Source organism: Caretta caretta, chromosome 7, assembly GCF_965140235.1.
Source record: "Caretta caretta isolate rCarCar2 chromosome 7, rCarCar1.hap1, whole genome shotgun sequence".
NCBI lineage: Eukaryota > Metazoa > Chordata > Testudines > Cheloniidae > Caretta > Caretta caretta.
The window spans coordinates 121,770,044-121,788,653 of record NC_134212.1 but is presented as its reverse complement, the minus strand read 5'-3'; the positions used below and the strand labels follow the sequence as shown (position 1 = coordinate 121,788,653).

General features: G+C 46.5%; 2 protein-coding genes across 6 annotated transcripts in view; one reads left to right on the top strand and one right to left on the bottom strand.

Moving 5' to 3' along the window:
* Positions 1–787: 787 nt before the first annotated feature.
* ATP5MK (ATP synthase membrane subunit k) lies at positions 788–7,085 on the bottom strand. 3 transcript variants are annotated; one of them, XR_007357772.2, is made up of 5 exons: positions 6,961–7,085; positions 4,188–4,285; positions 4,006–4,100; positions 1,614–1,677; positions 788–884 (listed from the first exon to the last, which is right to left on the bottom strand). XR_007357772.2 is itself a non-coding variant. In XM_048858854.2 (4 exons), the coding sequence occupies exons 2-3, from the start codon at positions 4,272–4,274 to the stop codon at positions 4,008–4,010; spliced, it is 180 nt and encodes a 59-aa protein (XP_048714811.1). In that variant the 5' UTR covers positions 4,275–4,285; positions 6,961–7,084; the 3' UTR covers positions 788–884; positions 4,006–4,007. The 3 variants fall into 3 exon arrangements, 2 of the variants coding, with proteins under 2 accessions (XP_048714811.1, XP_048714813.1); XM_048858854.2 differs by lacking the exon at positions 1,614–1,677 and having other exon boundaries at positions 6,961–7,084; XM_048858856.2 differs by lacking the exons at positions 1,614–1,677; positions 6,961–7,085 and adding an exon at positions 6,291–6,456.
* An 87-nt stretch (positions 7,086–7,172) lies between these two features.
* The window catches only part of PDCD11 (programmed cell death 11), a 44,264-nt gene continuing 32,826 nt past the window's right edge, over positions 7,173–18,610 (top strand). For 2 of the 3 annotated variants that reach the window (XM_075131092.1, XM_048858851.2), the window contains exons 1-8: positions 7,173–7,302; positions 9,120–9,231; positions 10,585–10,716; positions 13,233–13,400; positions 14,394–14,555; positions 15,210–15,333; positions 16,771–16,952; positions 18,465–18,572. In XM_075131092.1, coding sequence (XP_074987193.1) covers positions 9,130–9,231; positions 10,585–10,716; positions 13,233–13,400; positions 14,394–14,555; positions 15,210–15,333; positions 16,771–16,952; positions 18,465–18,572 — 978 coding nt within the window. In that variant the 5' untranslated portion in view covers positions 7,173–7,302; positions 9,120–9,129. Of the gene's footprint in view, positions 7,303–9,119; positions 9,232–9,427; positions 9,575–10,584; positions 10,717–13,232; positions 13,401–14,393; positions 14,556–15,209; positions 15,334–16,770; positions 16,953–18,464; positions 18,573–18,610 lie in introns of those variants that run through there. The other variant, XM_075131093.1, reaches the window with a different exon arrangement.

The following is an 18,610-nucleotide window of genomic DNA, read 5'->3' as shown; positions in this document are numbered from 1 at the left end:
GGTGAGAGCAATGGCACTAGGTCTACTTTAGCCCCCAGGATGATGCTGAAGGGGCAGTTCTTACATGGAGTTGCAGTCCTTAGTTTGGCTCCTGGCAGATTCCTGATTTTGGATGCTATCCTTAGAGCTGCCAAGCACCTGCTGTAGCTCTCCTGTTTCCATGGTTAGGCAGTTACCTACCTACCCACCCCCACAAGGGAGGCCCTAATCCAATGGAGAATGGCCTTAAAGAAGAACTGAGCAACCAGCTCTGAAGAGAGTAGCCAGAGCAAGCTACATATGGTCAGAACTAGCCAGCTTGTCCTTGGGTGACTAGAGAAGTAGAGTAATCAGGACCTCACAATATACGCAGGCAGTAAAACATGGAGAAACTAGAATTATGTAAGTTGGAATGTCTGAACACCTTTAACACAGAGAGGAAAGCTGTCTGAGAGGGTAAGAGTCAAGTCTATCAAGGCCAAAGTATGTCAAACACTAAACTTGTTTTCATAAAATAATTTTAAGGACCTGCTTCCACCACTTGTCAGCAAGAGAGCCTTTGAAGCTCTATTAAATACCTTTACAGTCTGTCATGAGTGAGCTACTACTGGTGTTAAGGACACATTTTATGATGGTTTTAATTATTCTTCTTTCACTCAACTATGAAGAGTCAGCCTTATGTTTTATACAAATAGTCCAAGAGCACTTTACCTCCACCAGGAAAGTAGTATAGTTTCAAGAGCTAAAAAAAGTCACTGCATCTCCAGTTTATACAAACTTATATTTTTGCTATTAAATAATTGAACAATGATGTTTGGTTTGTTTTATTGAATTGTACATAATAGTACATCAATTCCTGTTTCCATTGCAATATGAGGACCAACACTAACACACATACCAGCAACCTGCAAAGAGAGAAAAGATTTAGATTAATATCATAACTTTCAAACAAGCAAATGTTGCTCAGTGCTACTAGCTTGAGTATAGGTAGTTCTCCCCCCCCCCCCCCCCCCAAAAAAAAACAAACAAACCACAACCATGTTAAGGTAAGCAACTTTAAGAAGAATGTCCTGCAATGTGTCTTGAGCAGAGAATGCCAGTCATGCAGTGGACAGCTGAGCACGATACCCCTAAACTCTACTTCACAGATCTATTTCTACATCTAGATCTTTTCAAGGATTGTATGTACTAAGGCCAAAGTTTTCAAGTCTAGCTTTTTCATGATAGTTCTCTTTAAAGGACTAGGTTTTCCATACTGCAGACTGGACAGTGCTTTGCATGAATGCAAGAGTTTGTCTTGATAAATGTGCTCAGTAAGTCAAACTATGTTCATTTGTTAAGTGATGGTTTTATTCAGCAGTTAAGTACTCCTATTACTGCATAGCACATTTAAAGAGTTCATATCAAATTTAGGGTTTTTAAAAGGCTATCAGACAATTAATTCTTTCATTATGGCTGAGAAACAGATAACTCTCTAAGTTAAAACATTGCATTACCAAGCCAAGCACTCAAGATTAGGAAATGCCAGAATTAGGGTTACCTGTGCGACCTTAAATCAACCCACTTGCGCCTGTGCATTAGAATGCACCACATTTCCCCTGCCTCTTTCAGGGTCAAGAATAAACAGTGCTCACCTAATGAGCTGCTATTTTGTTAAGTGACTAACATCCATTCTGTGCAATGAATGAGGCAGGGGTCCTGCAGGGGAGAAAAGACAATATCATGTAATTAAATGGTAACATAACATGAGGCCAAATTAAGGTTGTGCAGGCAACCTTAGTTCGGGCATTTCCTAATTTTGAGTACTTGACCTTTGCAACTTCAATGTTCTTTTAGTGTAGTGTCTTAAGTTTTTTAAAAAGCAAACTGAAAAACACAGAAATGCCATCATGTAGCATCAAATGAACCATGTGAGTGTTAATCAGCAGGGTTCATCACCACTGCACGGACTTCTGCTACTTCAGCTGAGTAACTGATAGCAGTAGGAGGTTGTCATCCTCTGTGTGACCAGCACTAGAGGGGGATGAGACTTGGCCAGGGGGTTTCAAATATTTGGTGACAGCAGGAGAATGGTGAGACTCAGGATTCTTGGGTCCCCTTCAAGGCTCTGGAGGGGTGTGCGCTGGCTCCTCATCCTGGTCCCATTCTCCACACCCAGTCAGTACCAGGTCCACTCCTCAGGTCTTTTGTCCCAGTCTCCTTGCCCAGTAAGTCCTAGTTTCACCCCTCTGGACCTCCCATCTTGGTTTGTCTGCCCAGCCACTAGTGGTTCTCTGCCTGTACCCCAGCTCATCAGATCTGTCTTCCCTCTCCCCATACCTAGTTTCCCCTGCCCCACTGATTCTGTCCCCATCTTCTTGCCTAGGTCCCCCTCTCCCATTCCAACCAGCCTCTAGTCCCACTTTGCCTTCTGCATTCGAATCAGGCAGCATCTTTCTCCATGCTACTTGGGCCCGGCAATGGCATCTTTGAGATCAAAGATTCCCTGTTCTCAGTTCAGGTGTCCAGAACCAGCCTGGCCCACAGCAGCCCAGGGCTGCAATTGCAGGGAGACAGTCCTGCTTAGCTCCAAGCTGGGGCATGCCCAGTGCTGAAAGACTTTGGGTAATTTAGTGATGAAGTCTAAGAAGTCTCTACTGAGCATGTGCAAATTGCCATTTTTCCAAAGGCACATTTTCACAGGGATGACAGAAAGCACATTCCTGACACAACGGCCACCTCCCTGCCAAGTTTCAAGTCACTGCTCTAAAACATGTGGGGTGCAAGCGCTATTCTAAGAAAAGGTTGCCAGAAATTATTTAAAAAACAAAACAAGCCCTGGGGAAAATACATTTTCCCTTCACCTCATTCAAGAAAATTGCTGCACGATTTTGGCTGAAGTTTAAGGCAGACACCTAGCATGAAAAATTTAACCCCAAACAGTATGGCAAAGTTACAAGCAACTAAAAACTGGCTATTTCTATGGGAAGTGTCAGGCAACCTTAAAGTGAGGCTGGTAGCACCACTTATATAATTCAAGACCAATAGAAATGCTTGAGAATTTTTTACTCCAGTACTGTTTAAAAACACTGCAGAGAAATGTTTGTTTGCAATCCAAACATGCTACAGTTTTGTTAATGCAAGTCAGCCTGATTGCAGAATTGGTAAGAGTGACTAAACCAAAGTGAAACTAGTTTTTTTTACAAGCTCTAAGCTGAAATGGCTAGAGTAGACATGGCCAGCCTGAGAAGGAGCCAGAATTTACCCATGTACATTGCCAAAGAGCCACAGTAATACATCAGAAGCCCCCCATGCGCTCCCCCCAACCCCGTGCCTCTCCCCCACCCCCCGCAGTCGTGCTGATCAGCACCTCCCCCTCCCTCCACACACACCTCCAGATCAGCTGTTTTCTGGCATGCAGGAGGAACGAGGGCCTGGCAGGCTCAGGGGAGGGCGCGGGAAGGGGTGGAGTGGGAAGGGCCTGTGGCAGAGCCAGGGGTTGAGCACCCCTGGCACATTGGAAAGTTGGCGCCTGTAGCTCCAGCCCCAGCGTCAGTGGCTACACAAAGGGCCACATATTAACTTCTGAGGAGCAGCATGTGGCTCCAGAGCGACAGGTTGGCCACCCCTGGGCTAGAGGCACATAGCCTAGGCAGTGAAGTTAGATTGAAGATTCCCTATTTTAATCAATCGTTCTTGGAGTCAGCAGTAAGAGAAGAATTTTAAATATGTCTTTAAGCCAACAGGGTCGTTTTAGCAATGCATTGCATTTGGGACTGCCGACACTCCACCTCATTTAAATCCTTTCAAAAACTTACCACTTTCACAATGTCCACAATAAGTGACTCAATTTTTAAAGAATTAATTTTAAACTTTAATTAAACCACAGGATATGCACATGCCTAAGCTTGGGAACCATGTGATCATCACCTGGTTACATTAATAGCCTCTCTCACTCCTGTTCTCCCCATCTGCCATCACCCCTACTTGCTAGGGGAGGGTAGGGACTGAATTTCTTTTGGGTGCTATAAAAAACCAGCCACTTACCACTATTTTTCCGTCACTGCTGGAGTTTGTTTTTTAGGCCTTAGCTTGAAATATAAGATGATCATGGCAATGCTTGCATATGTAGCTATTACATACTAGAAAGAAAAAAGAAAATTAAACTTAGATGCCTTATAAAGCACCCTTGAAGTGTGACTGTTAAGGGCAAGTTAACTAGTACATACATTCCTTCTGCCTGTTATGGTGTAGGAATTGAAGTATTTCTGAAAACCAGTGAACTTGTGCTGTGTTCCAGAGTCATGTCCTGCCATGGTTGCTGGTCCTAGATGCAATGAAGGACAAGTTAGTATGTGTACATTCAGGTGTATCTGCTGGATAGTTCAGCAGGTGACTAGTGCAATGATTACTTCGAGTGCTGCCTCAGCAAGTTTTACATTTGGGGCTGCCAGTGCCAGCTATTGGAAATTTAATTAATTATATTTAACAGAGCCTTGGATATACGTAACACAAGTAGATTCCAGTGCACTTAGGATTGCTCTATCTGGAAAAAGAAAGCAACTGATTCAAGGCAAAGATATAGGTAGCTATATGAAAGCAAATAAAGACAAATTAGTAAATAATGAGGACAACGAGGAGTCCAGTGGCACCTTAAAGACTAACACATTTATTTGGGCATAAGCTTTCGTGGGTAAAAAACCCACTTCAGATCTGCAGAAGTGGGGTTTTTACCCATGAAAGCTTATGCCCAAATAAATGTGTTAGTCTGTATCCACAAAAACAGCAAGTGGCACCTTAAAGACTAACTCCTCGTTGTTTTTATGGCTACAGACTAACACGGCTACCCCTCTGATAAATACCGAGGGTTTTTGTAGATGTCTGAAAGGGAAAACCAAGAGATCTGTGCAACATGGTTATGATTTTTGAAGTCCTTTGGGTTGAATTTTTAGATGTACATTTCCATTCTCCCTATTTTTGAAAATGAAGATTTCTCAGAGTTCGTGAAAAACCTGACATTCTTGGCCACAGATTCACTGAAAAAGCAATGCACCACAATCCCTACCCAAGATAAACCTCTGCTATTTCAGTTCTAAATGCCTCCTGTTTACAGACTAGCAATCCCACAAATTAGTATACCAGATTACTGAAGGATCCCACCACATTTTATTGGTCCCTGCCCACGTCTAAGCATGGGTTAGTGATTCTGCACTAACTTCAGTTAACTCAATATTACTGTAGAGTATTAGTCTAGGAATTCTAAGTTTTTCCCAGGACAAACGTTTGGTGTTTACACTAGGGTTCAGCCCAAAGCAAACTTGTCACATAATTTTAGTGGTTCACCAGATGAAGTCACTCCATTATCACTAAGTGCCTCTTCTCATCTAGTGCTACTCACAGAAGAACTTCATCACCAGATTCCATCTCTATCAAGACAGCCGATGCATCATTCTGTTCCTAATCTATGTCTCTGGTGTAAACCCGGACCTTCTCCAGTTTTTGGTATGCAGCAGTGGAGAACTCTAACTTTCAGCGAGCTCCCAAAATGCATTTACAGTAGCTTTACAGACTAAGGATAAGGGTCCCCAACTCAGCAGAGCTTTGAAAAGGCAGGATCATCATTCTTCCCATCCTTTCCCTTTCATAGGGGATCTTACACCAACAGTCACTATTGTTAAAAGGTCCTAGACCTAGACCTCCTAAAGGGTGGAGGGTGAGAAAACCTGGATTTGTGGTGGAAATGGCCCACCTGTTGATCACTTTAGATAAGCTATTACCAGCAGGACAGTGGGGTGGGAGGAGGTATTGTTTCATATTCTCTGTGTGTATATAAAGTCTGCTGCAGTTTCCACGGTATGCATCTGATGAAGTGAGCTGTAGCTCACGAAAGCTCATGCTCAAATAAATTGGTTAGTCTCTAAGGTGCCACAAGTACTCTTTTTCTTTTTGCGAATACAGACTAACACGGCTGTTCCTCTGAAACCTATTGTTAAAAGGTCCTAGACAGAGTTACTATGTGGGATAGTTTGTAGATCATTTGGAACTAAGATATTAATAGGTAGGTTCTGCTTCTCGGACAATCCAGGTGCCCTCCTTAGCCAGTTCTGCTGCACCACACTCCTCCAGGTTTCATCACCACCCAGGCCAGGCGTTGCCGCTAGCTGCACCAAAAAGCCAGGTGCACCCACAACTTCACTTTCTCAACTCATTCCATCCCAGGTGCAACAAGAAGCCCATTTCCCAGTCCCCGGCACGAGACTGACGGTACCTACAAGTCCCTGTAAATCAAACGCGAATGTAAATGGGAGAAATTTCACCTCCCCAGTTCCGACCTTGCGGAAAGCGCTGTTGATCGACACTGGACCGTGGGTTATTCTCAGGGAAAAGGGACAGCACAGCTACAAGGCTGGGCTGCCAGGAGAATCCAGACCCAGCTCCACGAGGCACCTACAAACGCTTTCGGGGCAGCTTCGTTGAGTCCGTTTCCTTTCCACGGCAGCAAGAGCCAAACGGATCTCGGCCTTCAGCGACCCAGTGAGGCAGGGACCGGGAGAGAGCTCGGGGAAGGGCAACCCGCCCCCAGACACAGAGCTGGGTCCCCGGTCAGCCCCACTTCCAGCCAGTCTCCTTCGGCCGGCGGTGCCAACCCAGGGCTGCCCAGCCCCGGGGGTGTGTGTGTGTGTGTGTGGGGGGGGGGGGGGGTTGGCGAGGGTCGGACAAGGGCTGCGGGGGGGGGGGGGGGGGTCTGCGAGGCCGGCTACAAAGCGGAGCGAGACCCGCTGCTGCGCAGTCAGGGGGCATCCGCTCCCGCGGCCGGGCGGCAGAGGGAGCCTGGGCAGCCCCGATGGGAATCGCGCCCGAGGCAAGGGGTCACAGCAGCCCCCCGCGGTGCGGTACGGCACCGCCCAGGGACCCCGGGGCCGCCCGCTGGGGAGAGGCGCCCGCGGCGCCCGCGCCGGGCTCGTCACGCGCGCAGAGACCGCGGCCCGAAACCGCCCCCACCTACCGCGCGCTCCCCTGCAGCCGCCGCTCGGTGCCCTTCGCCGACTCCAAGTCCACAGGCAAGATGGCGCCGGGAAATCCCGCCTCCGCGCAGACATGTCTCGCCTGATTGGACCACTCGGTCCTTCCGGTAGGCGAGGCCGTAGAGTGGGGATTGAGGATTGGCTTTGGAAGATGCCCATCAGCCGATGCTCCTCCCCCTCCCCCTGGATTGGCCTGATGGTTACTACGCGTCTCTGACCGCTCTTGCCCCGGTGAGCGAGAGGTTTCCGCTTGACCTTGTGCTCCCGGGTAGTGCTTCCGGGTCATGGCGATGGTGTCCCGCATGTGCTGCTGAGCGAGGTGAGGGAGTCTGGCCAGGGAACCCGCCCCCGGCTCCAGCCCCGTGGCCCAGCACGGAGCGAAGGGGACCGCCCCAGGGCCCGGCTCGGGGTGGGAGGGAAGAAGGGACCCTGCCGCGCAGCCCCCAGCAGGGGAGTCCCTGGGCGGGATCCCTCTGGCTCCTTCTCCCCTGCCAGCTGCTGAGTTCAGCGCCGCCGGCCTTGGCCGAGGCCGGGAGCACATGCATTGGGTCCCCTCCTGGAGACTGGGAGGGGACTGAGCCCCCGGCCGGGCGGGTCGCTGGGCTGCGATCCCCTCGCTTTGGGAGCTGGTTTCCCCGCGGGGCTGGGGACGAACGATTCTCATAATAGGGTGGGGGGGGTCTCCCCGTTCTGTGGCCCAGAGAACAGTTTATTCCCTTTTGCCCTGGCTCCCATTGACCTGTTTTTCTGTGTGCCTGAAGTGTAATATACTTTAGATTAGTTTCTCTGTCTTAAAGGGAATTTAGCTTTTATTAGTACAGCAGTTTACTTGATTATATCCTTTCACCAGTATTCTGCTGCTGCCCTTGAAATACCCGGGGGTGGGGAACTATTGAAATGGTGCATAACAACACCTCACAACAGTTTAGACAGGCGGTAAAGAGGGTTACTGTATACAGCTGAAGCAGCAGGGGTGATGTTGGGGGTGTGTCTATGTAAAATATAATGACTTAACGTGTAGTTTGTCTATGAGACTGTGTGACCGCCTTTGTGCATGTGCAAAGGGAAGAGCTGTGGCATCTTAATTGACCACAAGTGGTCCGGACCTCTGTTTTATCTAAAAAATGACATGACTGGCAGCCAGTGGCCCCCAACAAAATGCTAAAATGCGGGTTCAGTACTGACTCAAAAGGGTTAGTTACACCCACGCATCCACTGACGTGTCGACACCAATTCCTGCAGCGACTGTGGTACTGCTAGTTTGAGCCCTGGCCTACACTACAAAGTTTTGTTGGTATAGCTGTGTCAGTTAGGGGTGCGAAAAATGACGCCGTCTGTCCAATGTAGTTATGCTGGCCACCTCCATAGACACATCTATGCCTCCAAAAGAGTGCTTCTGCTGGCTCAGCTCATGTTGTGTGGGGGTGAGGGTGTAGCTCTGTCAGTAGAAGAGCTACTCCTGCTGGCAACGCTGTTACTACAGTAGGGTGGTTCTTCTGGCATAGCTGTGCTGGCCAAGGCTCTGTAGTGTAAACCAGCCCTGACTGCTTAGGGTTGTGAGATCTGACAAGATCACTGCCCCAGGCAATATGTCTGAAGGCATGTATTGTTACTCATCTGTGGAGATTCTGCTTCACCTGTTGCACACAAGTGTGCAGATGATTCCTTTATTAGGGATCTCCTCAACGAGTTTCTAAGTTTTAAAGCATCAGGTATACCAGGTTCTCAGTTGTCACTGAAGACTGTTATGGTAATGTTTGTGAGTAGGATCCTAGTGAAAAGTTCTGGTGACTAATATATGTGTATAACCTGAAGAAGAGCTCTGTAAGATCGGAAGCTTGTCTCCTTCACCAGCAGTAGTTGGTCTAATAAAAGATATCTCACCCACCTTTTGTCTCTAATACGTGTATAACTGTCATTTTCAAGTACATTGAAGTGTTCTCAGAGGCCTATATTTTGTCTTCTAAGCCTCTAGATGCATTCAATATTTATTTTATTTTATTTTATTTTTGTCATTTACTAAAAAAGCCAAAGGAATCTTTGTTTAGTTTCCAAGATAATTCCTTCTCCTGTCACTTAAACTCTGATGTCACAACAATTGCAGATTCCACTCCTGTGTTTTTGCTTCCCCCATAGAAATGCAAACATGGCATCCATGGAAGAAAACTTCCCTCGAGGTGGCACCCAGAAAAAACCTTCAGAGGGAAAAGCACCCAGGCGACCAATAGAGCAGGATAACTTATTTGATGTGAGTTGTGTGCACATGATGGATGAAACTCTCTGAGAGCCATTCCACTGCCAATTAGCGTAAAGACCTGATTCTGTAGGTCTTACTCCCAATGGCCATGACAGCTTTGTCTGAGTGAGAGCTGCAGGATTGAGCCCCAACATTCATTTTAGTACTTGTGACTGATCATCATCATGGAATCCATGATTTTCATGACTTTTGGCAGATGTCTGACTCTGGGTGAATGTGATGGCAAACCATTAAGCAACCAGAAAAGGAGTACTTGTGGCACCTTAGAAATTGATCAGGGTTTAACTTTGAAATATCTCAGTGGTGTCTGATTGCATGTGATCTGCTTTTAGAGGTAAGAGCTTCTAGAGAGATGTGGGCCAAATCCAACACTGGTGTAAGGGCATTGAATTCAGTGGCGCTATGCTGGGGTTAATTTGATCTGATATGTTTTTCTTTTTTCATGTTTCTGTGTCTAAAAGAACAGGATGAATGACCTCCTCTTCTACCCCCCCCTCCATTTTAATATATCAGTTACTTTGTTATTTCTAAACAAATCGTTTCAGACTTAGCAATGCAGAGCTGCCTCACTGAGGGCTCAGGCATCGATCCAACAAAACACTTAAAACATGTCCTTAGATTGCTCCTGTGCTGAAAGTTAAGAACCTCCTTAAGTGCTCTGATGAATCAGGGTCTATGTCAAGGCTAATTTGTGGTTTTAAGGTTTGGTTGTGGTCTACACTATAGACCTATATTGATATAACTACGTTGCTCAGGAGTGTGAAAAATCTACACCCCATAGCAACGTAGTTATACGGACCTAATCCCCTGTGGAGAGTGCTATGTTGATGGGAGAGCTTCTCGGGGAGCTGGATTAACTGTGCCAATGGAGAGCTCTATCCCATTGGTGTAGAACATCTTCATTAAAACGCTACAGCTGCACTGATCCAGCTGTTCCGATGCAGCGTTTTAAATGTAGACATGCCCTCAGTCACTCCTGAGTTTTCTCTGCAAATGAAGGCTCAAGGGAGCTGGTGGTTGTTTTTTTTTCCCTGAAGGAAGAAGGGGAGGAAATGTCTTTTTCTGCTTGTTTTAACTCAAAAGCCGTTGAACGGTTTTGCTCAAACTGGTCAAACATATTCATTCTTTAACCAGGTATGTTAAGTTTCAGCCCAAAGGGAGAAATTCTGAGAGACCTATATATGACTGAACATAAAGGTTTGCAATAGAATTTCCTTCCCTAACTCTAGCATTTCCCCCTAATCTGGGATGACTGATGATTTTGCTCTTCTTTCATGGAGCACAAGTTATCTCTTTCTATTCTCTTGTCTCCCTCCCCCCCCCCCCCTTTAAAATCTGCCTTAGACTCATAATGAAGAAGGATCCCAGAAAAGGAAGAGAATCCAAGAAGATCAAGGAAAGCGGAAAAAGCTCAAGGCAGAGAAAAAGGAAGTCATTAAAGCTAATGCCAAGGATTTTGAACTTCTCACGGTTGAGGTTTGTGGATGAGTGTTCAGATAAGTCTTCAAGTATCTAAAAGGTTGTTATGAAGAGGAGGGTGATAAATTGTTCTCTTTATCCACTGAGCATGGGATAAGAAGTAATGGGCTTAAATTGCAACAGGGGAGATTTAGGTTAGATATTAGGGAAAACTTCCTGACTGTCAGGGTACTTAAGCACTGGAACAAATTACCTAGGGAGGCAGTGGAATCTCCATCACTGGAGATTTTTTAAGAACAGGTTAGACAGATACCTGCCAGGAATGGTCTAGAAGATAATTCTTAGTTCTGCCTCAGTGCAAAGGGCTGTACTATGTGAATTATCAAGGTCCCTTCCAGTTCTACATTTCTATTATTCTATGATTTGTGTATTTTGACCTCCATTGGGTCTAGTGCAGCTATGAGGTTCCTTATTCCTGGGTCTATCTCAGAACCACCAATCTTTAGGTAAGGGAGGGCTGGGCTCCTTTTTACAGCCTCTCCTTCACTGGCAAGAAGGAGTTCAATGACATGTAAGAAATTGCACATCTTCTCCGGGTCTTCCGCAAGCTAATGAAGGCAAAGCATTAACACTTAGAACTGTCGCAGGATGCAGAATTAACTGCTGCAAAAAGTGACACTAACTGCAATAAAGTTCTGATCATTAAGAAAAGCTGTATACAATCAAATTAATCTCCACAGAGAATTGCACTACTGAGCTGAATGCTTCTGAGGCCTGCTGAGTCTGTATCTCTCTTGGTTTCCTTGCTATCAAATTGGCCATAGTCACTTTTTTCCCCCCTCCATCTGCTGCACACTTCGTGATTTTGAACAGGACCTATTGTCCAGCTCTCAGTTCTGTGGCTGCTATTCCATCCCTCCCCACATGCACATGTTTAACCCTTAATGACCTGTTCTCTCGATCATTCCACTTCCTTTGCTTTAAGTCGTACCTTTGAAAGGAGTTGAATAAGACAAACATGTTAAGATATGTAAAATACAAAGTGGTCTGGAGAAGGTAGATCAGGAGTGTCAGTTTCACTGTCTCCTGTCACAAGAACAAGGGGACACTCAATTTAATTTAAGGTAGGAAATTCAAAACCTCTGAAAGAAAACAGTTTTTTTTACACATCATGTGATTAAACTGTGGAACTCATTTCCACAGTAAGTCATGGAAGCCAAGAACTTAACAAGTAATTAGATATTTACAGTAGAACCTCAGAGCTATGAACACCTCGGGTGGAGGTTGTTCCTAACTCTGAAATGTTTGTAACTCTGAAGAAAACATTATGGTGGTTGTTTCAAAAGTTTGCAACTGAACAGTGACTTATTAGAGCTTTGAAACTTTACTATGCAAAAGAAAAATGCTGCTTTTAACCATTTTAATTTAAATGAAACAAGTACAGAAACAGTTTCCTTACCTTGTCAAATCTTTTTTTAAACTTTCCATTTATTTTTTTAGAAGTTTACATTTAACACGGTACTGTACTATATTTGTTCTTTTTTTCGTCTCTGCTGCTGCCTGATTGTGTACTTCTGGTTCCAAATGAGATGTGTGGTTGACCAGTCAGTTCATAACTTGGGTGTTCGTAACTCTGAGGTTCTGCTGTATATGGATCTCAAGAATATCCAGATTTGTTATAATTAATGATGACAAAAATTTGGGAAGAGATATTAAACTTTGTGCTTCAGGCATTAGGATAAGCCCTATGTGGAAGACTGATTATCCTGTGTCTGCCCACAACTCTGGTGATTCTTATGTCTTCCTCTGAAGGATCTGGTTCTGACCTCTGGCTGGGATGGGATACTGGACTAGGTGGAGCTTGGTTCTGATCCAGTTTGACAATCTCTGGGCTTGTCTTCACTACCGCACTACATTGGTGCAGCATGTAGGGCATCTCCTATGTTGACGGGAGAGTGCTTTCCCATCAATGTAATTACCCCACCTCAACGAGAGGCAGAAGCTCTGTTGGTGGGAGAGTGTCTCCCGCCGACATAGTGCGGTGCAGACAGCGCTTTAAGTTGATAAAACTTATGTTGCTCAGGCGGGTGGTTTTTTTCACACCCCTGAGCAATGTAAGGTACATCGACTTTAGCGGTAGTGTAGACCAGCCCTCTGTATTCAATTTGGAAGGTGGAACATACACCTTCCTTCATGGTTGCTGCGTAGAAGATTCTGTAGGACACCCTACTGCAAGAGTGTGACAGGTTTCTCTAGTCGGGGAAGCTTATGTCCGCATCAGTCATTCCTTCTCCCAGCACTGACAGTAGGAGGGGCTGTAGTCCTGTTTCTAAGGTTTTTGCTGCTTTCCACTGACCTTTTAAGAGGTCTGCTTCTAATTGCAGTATGTCAGCAGTGGTTATTGAGTGGCTTGGTAACTCACGGAGGTGCTGATAGTGATTTGTGGCCTGAGTCTGGGTGTTAAAAGGTGCTGAGTTTTTTTTGACTTTCAGTGGTTAATTTTCAGTCTCATTAGACATGGTAAATCTGTGGCTTGCTGAGATCCACCGAGTGCTACTTTTTCTTTGTTCCAGGCCCTGAGTGAGGGGATGCTGCTGCTCGGCTGCGTGAAGGAGTCTAACGACTTTGAGTTAGTGGTCAGTTTGCCTAATGGACTCACTGGATTTGTGCAAGTGACGCACATTTGCGATGCCTACAGCAAAATGCTGAATGCGCAAGTGGCCACGGAAGAGCTCCTGGAGGTGAGGGGAGTCCTGAGGGATGGTGTGTGTCCTGGGACTGGGTAAAATAAATGGGCCTCTGCTTGCAAGACCCCGGTGGGAGAACCCAGTTTCCACTGATGTACAGGAGATTCTGATCCCTTCCCTGACCTGCTTTCTTGTTTCCTTGGCCAGCATGGCCTGTGAATGTTAAAGGCAGCATGTTCAATGCACTGGTCAACAGCAACCATCACTGAATACCCCTCCCTACTTAAGGAGTTCCTATAGCTAATATATGTGGCGGGGGGACTTGAAAGATGAAACTTTTGGGGATGTGTTTGGGAGAATCTTCTACTTTCCAACAGGGACTCAGAGGACTCTGTCCTCTTCCCCAACCCCTATGCAGCCCCCCAAAAGATGGCTTCTGTGATGTTCTGTGCAGTGTATTGCCAGGTCATGCTATGGCAGATAGGTATTGGAGGGACTCCAAGCAGCCTATGTAATTCCCTGATGACACAGATGTTCCAAAGAAAGGAAGGGAGATAGTCTGTTACCTTTTGCGCATGTTTATATTTCCCCTTCCCACCATAGTCCGTGCCTGTTTAAAACGGAATTTTGGGAACGGCAAAATGCCAAAGTCCCCTTGCTCTTTTCCCACCTTTTACCTCTTTGCTAATCGGAGACCCGAGACTGGGGTCATAATCAGCGTGGGCGATGTATCTTAATCCTGACCTGTAGCACCTCCTGCTGTTCCGGTCTTGGACAGAGCCTGGCAGCTGTGTTGAATCCTTTGATCTCAGCCTTGTAACATTACATATGTCTTGTGTGTGTGTCCCGAGTCAGGCTTGAAACTCCAGGCTGGGGCACGAGCCTACTGTACCCAGGGCCCCAGCCTTTGTGGCATTTAGCTGCTGCTGAGAATAGAGCTTTCCTCTTGGGTTTGGATTTCAAAAACCTCTTCAGTGACAGTTTCTGGTCTCCTGCATAATGATCTTATGATTTTTCGTGATCTCCTTTAACTGTTTTGCTGTTTAGGATTTGAACTCGCTGTCGGACCTGTACCCCCCTGGAATGCTGATCAGATGCACCGTGACCAGCGTGGGGAAAACCATGGATGGACACCAGAGTGTCAAGCTGTCAATTAACCCCAAAGATGTCAACAAGGCTCTGAACACTACAGCTCTTAGATCCGGCATGGTAGGTGTTCTGGGTGTACCGCAGCCACCCTGCACTTTGGAGATCGCTTCCTCCTTGCCCTCGTGTCTCCTTGTGTGCATTCAGTTTTGCCACTGCATGCAATTCAAGCAAGGATCTGTGCCTTTTCTGGTGTAATTGATCTTGGTAGGAAGTGTGGTGTAGTGGGTAGAACACAGGCCTGAGCTGTGATTTATGGGATCTGTTCTCTGCCACTGGCTTGTTGGCTCTTGGGAAGTCATTTAACTTCTGCTGCCTCAGCTTCTCCATCAGTAGAATGGGGATAATACTTACCTTACCGCCTCACAGAGGTGTTGTGAGCCTAGTTAATTATTCTCTTGCACCCAGCTTCACTGAGGCGGCAGGCATGTGTCAGCAGTGTGGGTGCCTGTTACTTTTCAATGTCCTGATGTTGCCAGAGCTTCAGGAAGCCAAAAATCCCATAGATACATGCCTTAGTTGGACAAGAGGACAGCTGAGACCGCATTTCCAGAGGAGGCAGGGTATAATATGTCCAAACCAGTGGGAGGAATTCCAGCACTCTGACCCCAGGAGAGAAGGAAATCTGAGTGCAAGCAGTCTGCTGACAGAATTGTTCTCCTTGTCGATCTAACCGTTCCTTTATATTGTTGAATTGTAATGTTTCCCTCCCCACAGTTGCTATCTGGCTTGGTATCTAGTGTGGAAGATCACGGCTACCTCATAGATATTGGAGTCAGTGGTGCTAAAGCATTTCTGCCTCGTCAGAAGTCCCAGAGTTACATCAAATCAGCCAACAAAGGTAAGGCATCCAGCAGGAACTAAAGCTGGAGACGGAGAACTGGCTGGCTCAGAGGAGCGGGGATGGGACGGGAGACTTTCAGCTCTACCTAGCTGACTCAAACTTAGCTCAGGTCAGGAGAGATCAGACGTCTCTGCCAGCGTACGGTTGTGCACAGCCATTGAACAATGAGCTGTTGGCTGTCAGTTCATTTCCTGATCAGCTGGTATAACTCCTTGTAAACACCTGCATCCTGACTGGCACTAGTCATTCCCCGTGTTGGACACTATTGCAGAAAGGCCCAGGTTCAAATGGAGATGGGCACTACCTCTCCCCTTTCATTTCCCCCACCCTGAGAAGTATTCGCTCTGGGTCCTGGTTGAGGCACGTTGGCAGGATGGCGCAGGAGAAGCGCGTGCTGCTGCCACCGACACTTTGCCTGTCCCGAGGTTTGATTGGTCTCCAGGATTGTCTAGAGAGCCCCTTCTCATGGCGCCAAATCCACACCCATCTGAAAGCAACCAACCAAAGTGGCAGTTTCCTGGTTAAAGGCGTGTGCTCCAGAGGTGTATCGGTAAAAGTCCCTAAACGCACTAGAACTGAAAAGCTCAGAGAGCACCGTTCTCTGCTGCTTTGGTCAGATGGCTCTCTTCTGGCTCAGACTGGCAGATTCCTGATGTATGTATCATCTGGTGGCTACAAGAAATAGATTTGTGGCCTGTCATCCGCAAAGGCCACGGGTAAAAGGGAATTGTTCTCTGCACTCTAGATCTGGTGCCAGGAGGCAGGAGGAGCTTGCGTTGCTGCTTCCTGTGAGGCATGTGTTCTCCGGGTGAGCATGGAAAAAGTCCTTCTCATCCCCATTTAACTATATTACCTTAGTGCCCAGAGGCCTGTTGGGACCAGGGCCTGGTTGTGCTAGGCACTACAAACACAACAGTAGGCAGGGTCCTTACTGCAAAGAGCTAACAGTCTAAGAAAACGAGCAGTATACAGAGGGTGAGGCATGGGGAGAAAATTGGATACGTTCAGTCTTTAGCCACAGAGATACTTCCTATTTTAAAAAAACTGCTTTGTAATTGCATAAATAAAGCATTGCGTTTCCCTGAGTGCCAGCCATTTAAACGTTGACTGGTTTTCTGATGGGTGTTGCAGCAGAAGTGGATCGAGAGCAGAGATTTTGAAAGAGCAGAGGGTAGTGCCCTTATAGGTCTTTTCAGGGAGGCTGTTCCATGCACACGGGGGCCTGGGCAAGCATGGCTGAAACTGGCATTAAGGGCATCTTAACAGGGTGGGGCACTGATAAGAGATGAGAGTGGATTAGGAGGGAGGGTCTCGAAAAGAGGCTTGAATTTGGCTGGAGAGGGGGAGCTAGTGAAGGGTTTCAGAAGGCGAAGCAGGGGGATATGACAGACAGGAAGATGATTTGGGGTTTTGGTATGTGTCCTGTCTTTGTAGGGGCTGAGCTGAAAATAGGCCAGTATCTGAACTGTCTCATTGAAGAAGTGAAAAACAACGGAAGAATTGTCCGTCTGTCCATTAGTCAGTCGGAGGTTGCTGCAGCCATTGCAACAGAGGAACAGAACTGGACGCTCAGTAACTTATTGCCAGGGCTGGTGGTGAAAGCACAGGTGCAGAAGGTAAAACTCCGCTTTTTCTGAAGGATTGTTGAGGTGGAGTTATGATCGGGACTGTGATGGACATCTTCCTATGTATTCTGCCCCAGCAAAACTGAGCTGGAACTCAGTGAGTTTACAAATCAAAATAAGTTATTTCTGCCTGCCAGCACCGCCAGCTCAATCTTAGAAATTGAGCTCTGCTCTGTGCCCAGTCACCAGGCGTAAAGATGCTGATATCTGTGATTGGCTGGTGGTGGTGGTGAAGTGCTAGGCAGAGTCAAATCCAGTTTGCTCATCTCCTGCTCTTGGTCTTGTAGCTCTGTGGAAGAACAGCTCCTCTGTAGGAGTAAAATCTTCCGTTGTGTCAGGGAATGAGCAGATCTGGGTCAAACAGCACAAGGGCATTAACCAGGTGCCATTTTTGAGTCCCTTTTCTTTCTGTAACAACACTAAGGTGTCTAAAAGCCCTCCAGAAAATGTTAACTGCAAGATGGAGTTAGCTCTTTGGCCTTCTGCACCAAGTATAAATGTAAGTGGCAACTTGCTGGCAGGATGGGTAAAGCATTAACCTTTCAACTCTCCTTGCTTGGCCTCTGGACCTTTTTCTTGTGGGCATGGAAACGGGAGAAACTTTCCTCCTTTTCATATGAACATTTCCATAAGTTCATTCAGAAGTTGAACTGGGGAAAACCTGAACGGTGGCCCTCTCCCCAGCTCCACCCACTTGACACCACTTTCAGTATATTATGGAGATCTTTGATGGTCCTTCTCCTTCGATCATTGGTGAAATAGCTGGCACTGAACGTTTCAGCATTAGACTTCAGAGTTAACAGCCCATCACGTGAATGGGTGCAGCTGACACTGCTGAACTCTTGTTTCAGGCTCCCTACAGATTCAGGCAGATTTCACTGTATTTGTTCACACTTGGTTCTTTTTTTTTTTTTGTGCAACCACAAGGGCTGGGATCTTAGTGGTTGGTTTGTTTTTAAATGGAAAATGGGATTTGGGAGTGCAAGATGGGAAAAACACCTGCTTGTAAACCAGCACAGGTTGACTCTGGACTTGAGATCAAATGTACAGTTAGAAACATTAAAAGTATTCTTTTCTAGTAGTGGCAAAAAGCCAACTGTTGAGCAATTAACCTGTCCTATTCGGCGTACTTGTTAGTAAGCACTGACAAGATGCCTATTAGTGGAGGAAGTAAAGTGCTGTCTGCATCTTGATCTGGATGAGAACTTTTAACACAGATTTAGAGTCATAGAGTTTAAGGTCAGGAGGGAACCATCAGATCCTGTAGTCTGACCTCCTGTATATCACAGATTACCAACACCACCCAGCCACCCCCAGGCCAAGCAAACAACCAGAATTAGACAAAGGTGTTACAGCCCTCGGGACACTCTCTACTGTTGTGTGTCACAGGCAGAAAACAGGAGGGACTGAGTGCACCAATGCCCGCGGCCCCTGCAATGGTAGGGAATTGATTTCGTGATTTAATTTTCCGCCCTGCTGAAGAATTTCTCTTTCTTGGTTTAGGTGACCCCATATGGCATCACTCTGAGTTTCCTCTCCTCCTTCACTGGGATTGTGGACTTCATGCATCTGGATCCGAAGAAAGTGGGGAGTTATTCACAAAGTCAGACGGTGAGTGGATGCTGAAGCGGCTGTAGGAACCAGAAAGC

Coding starts and splice junctions, on each gene's coding strand:
- ATP5MK (XM_048858854.2), bottom strand. CDS start 4,274: ATGGCAGGACATGACTCTGGAACACAGCACAAGTTCACTGGTTTTCAG. Junction 4,101..4,187: donor CCATAACAGGCAGAAGGAAT/GTATGTACTAGT, acceptor TTTTCTTTCTAG/TATGTAATAGCTACATATGC.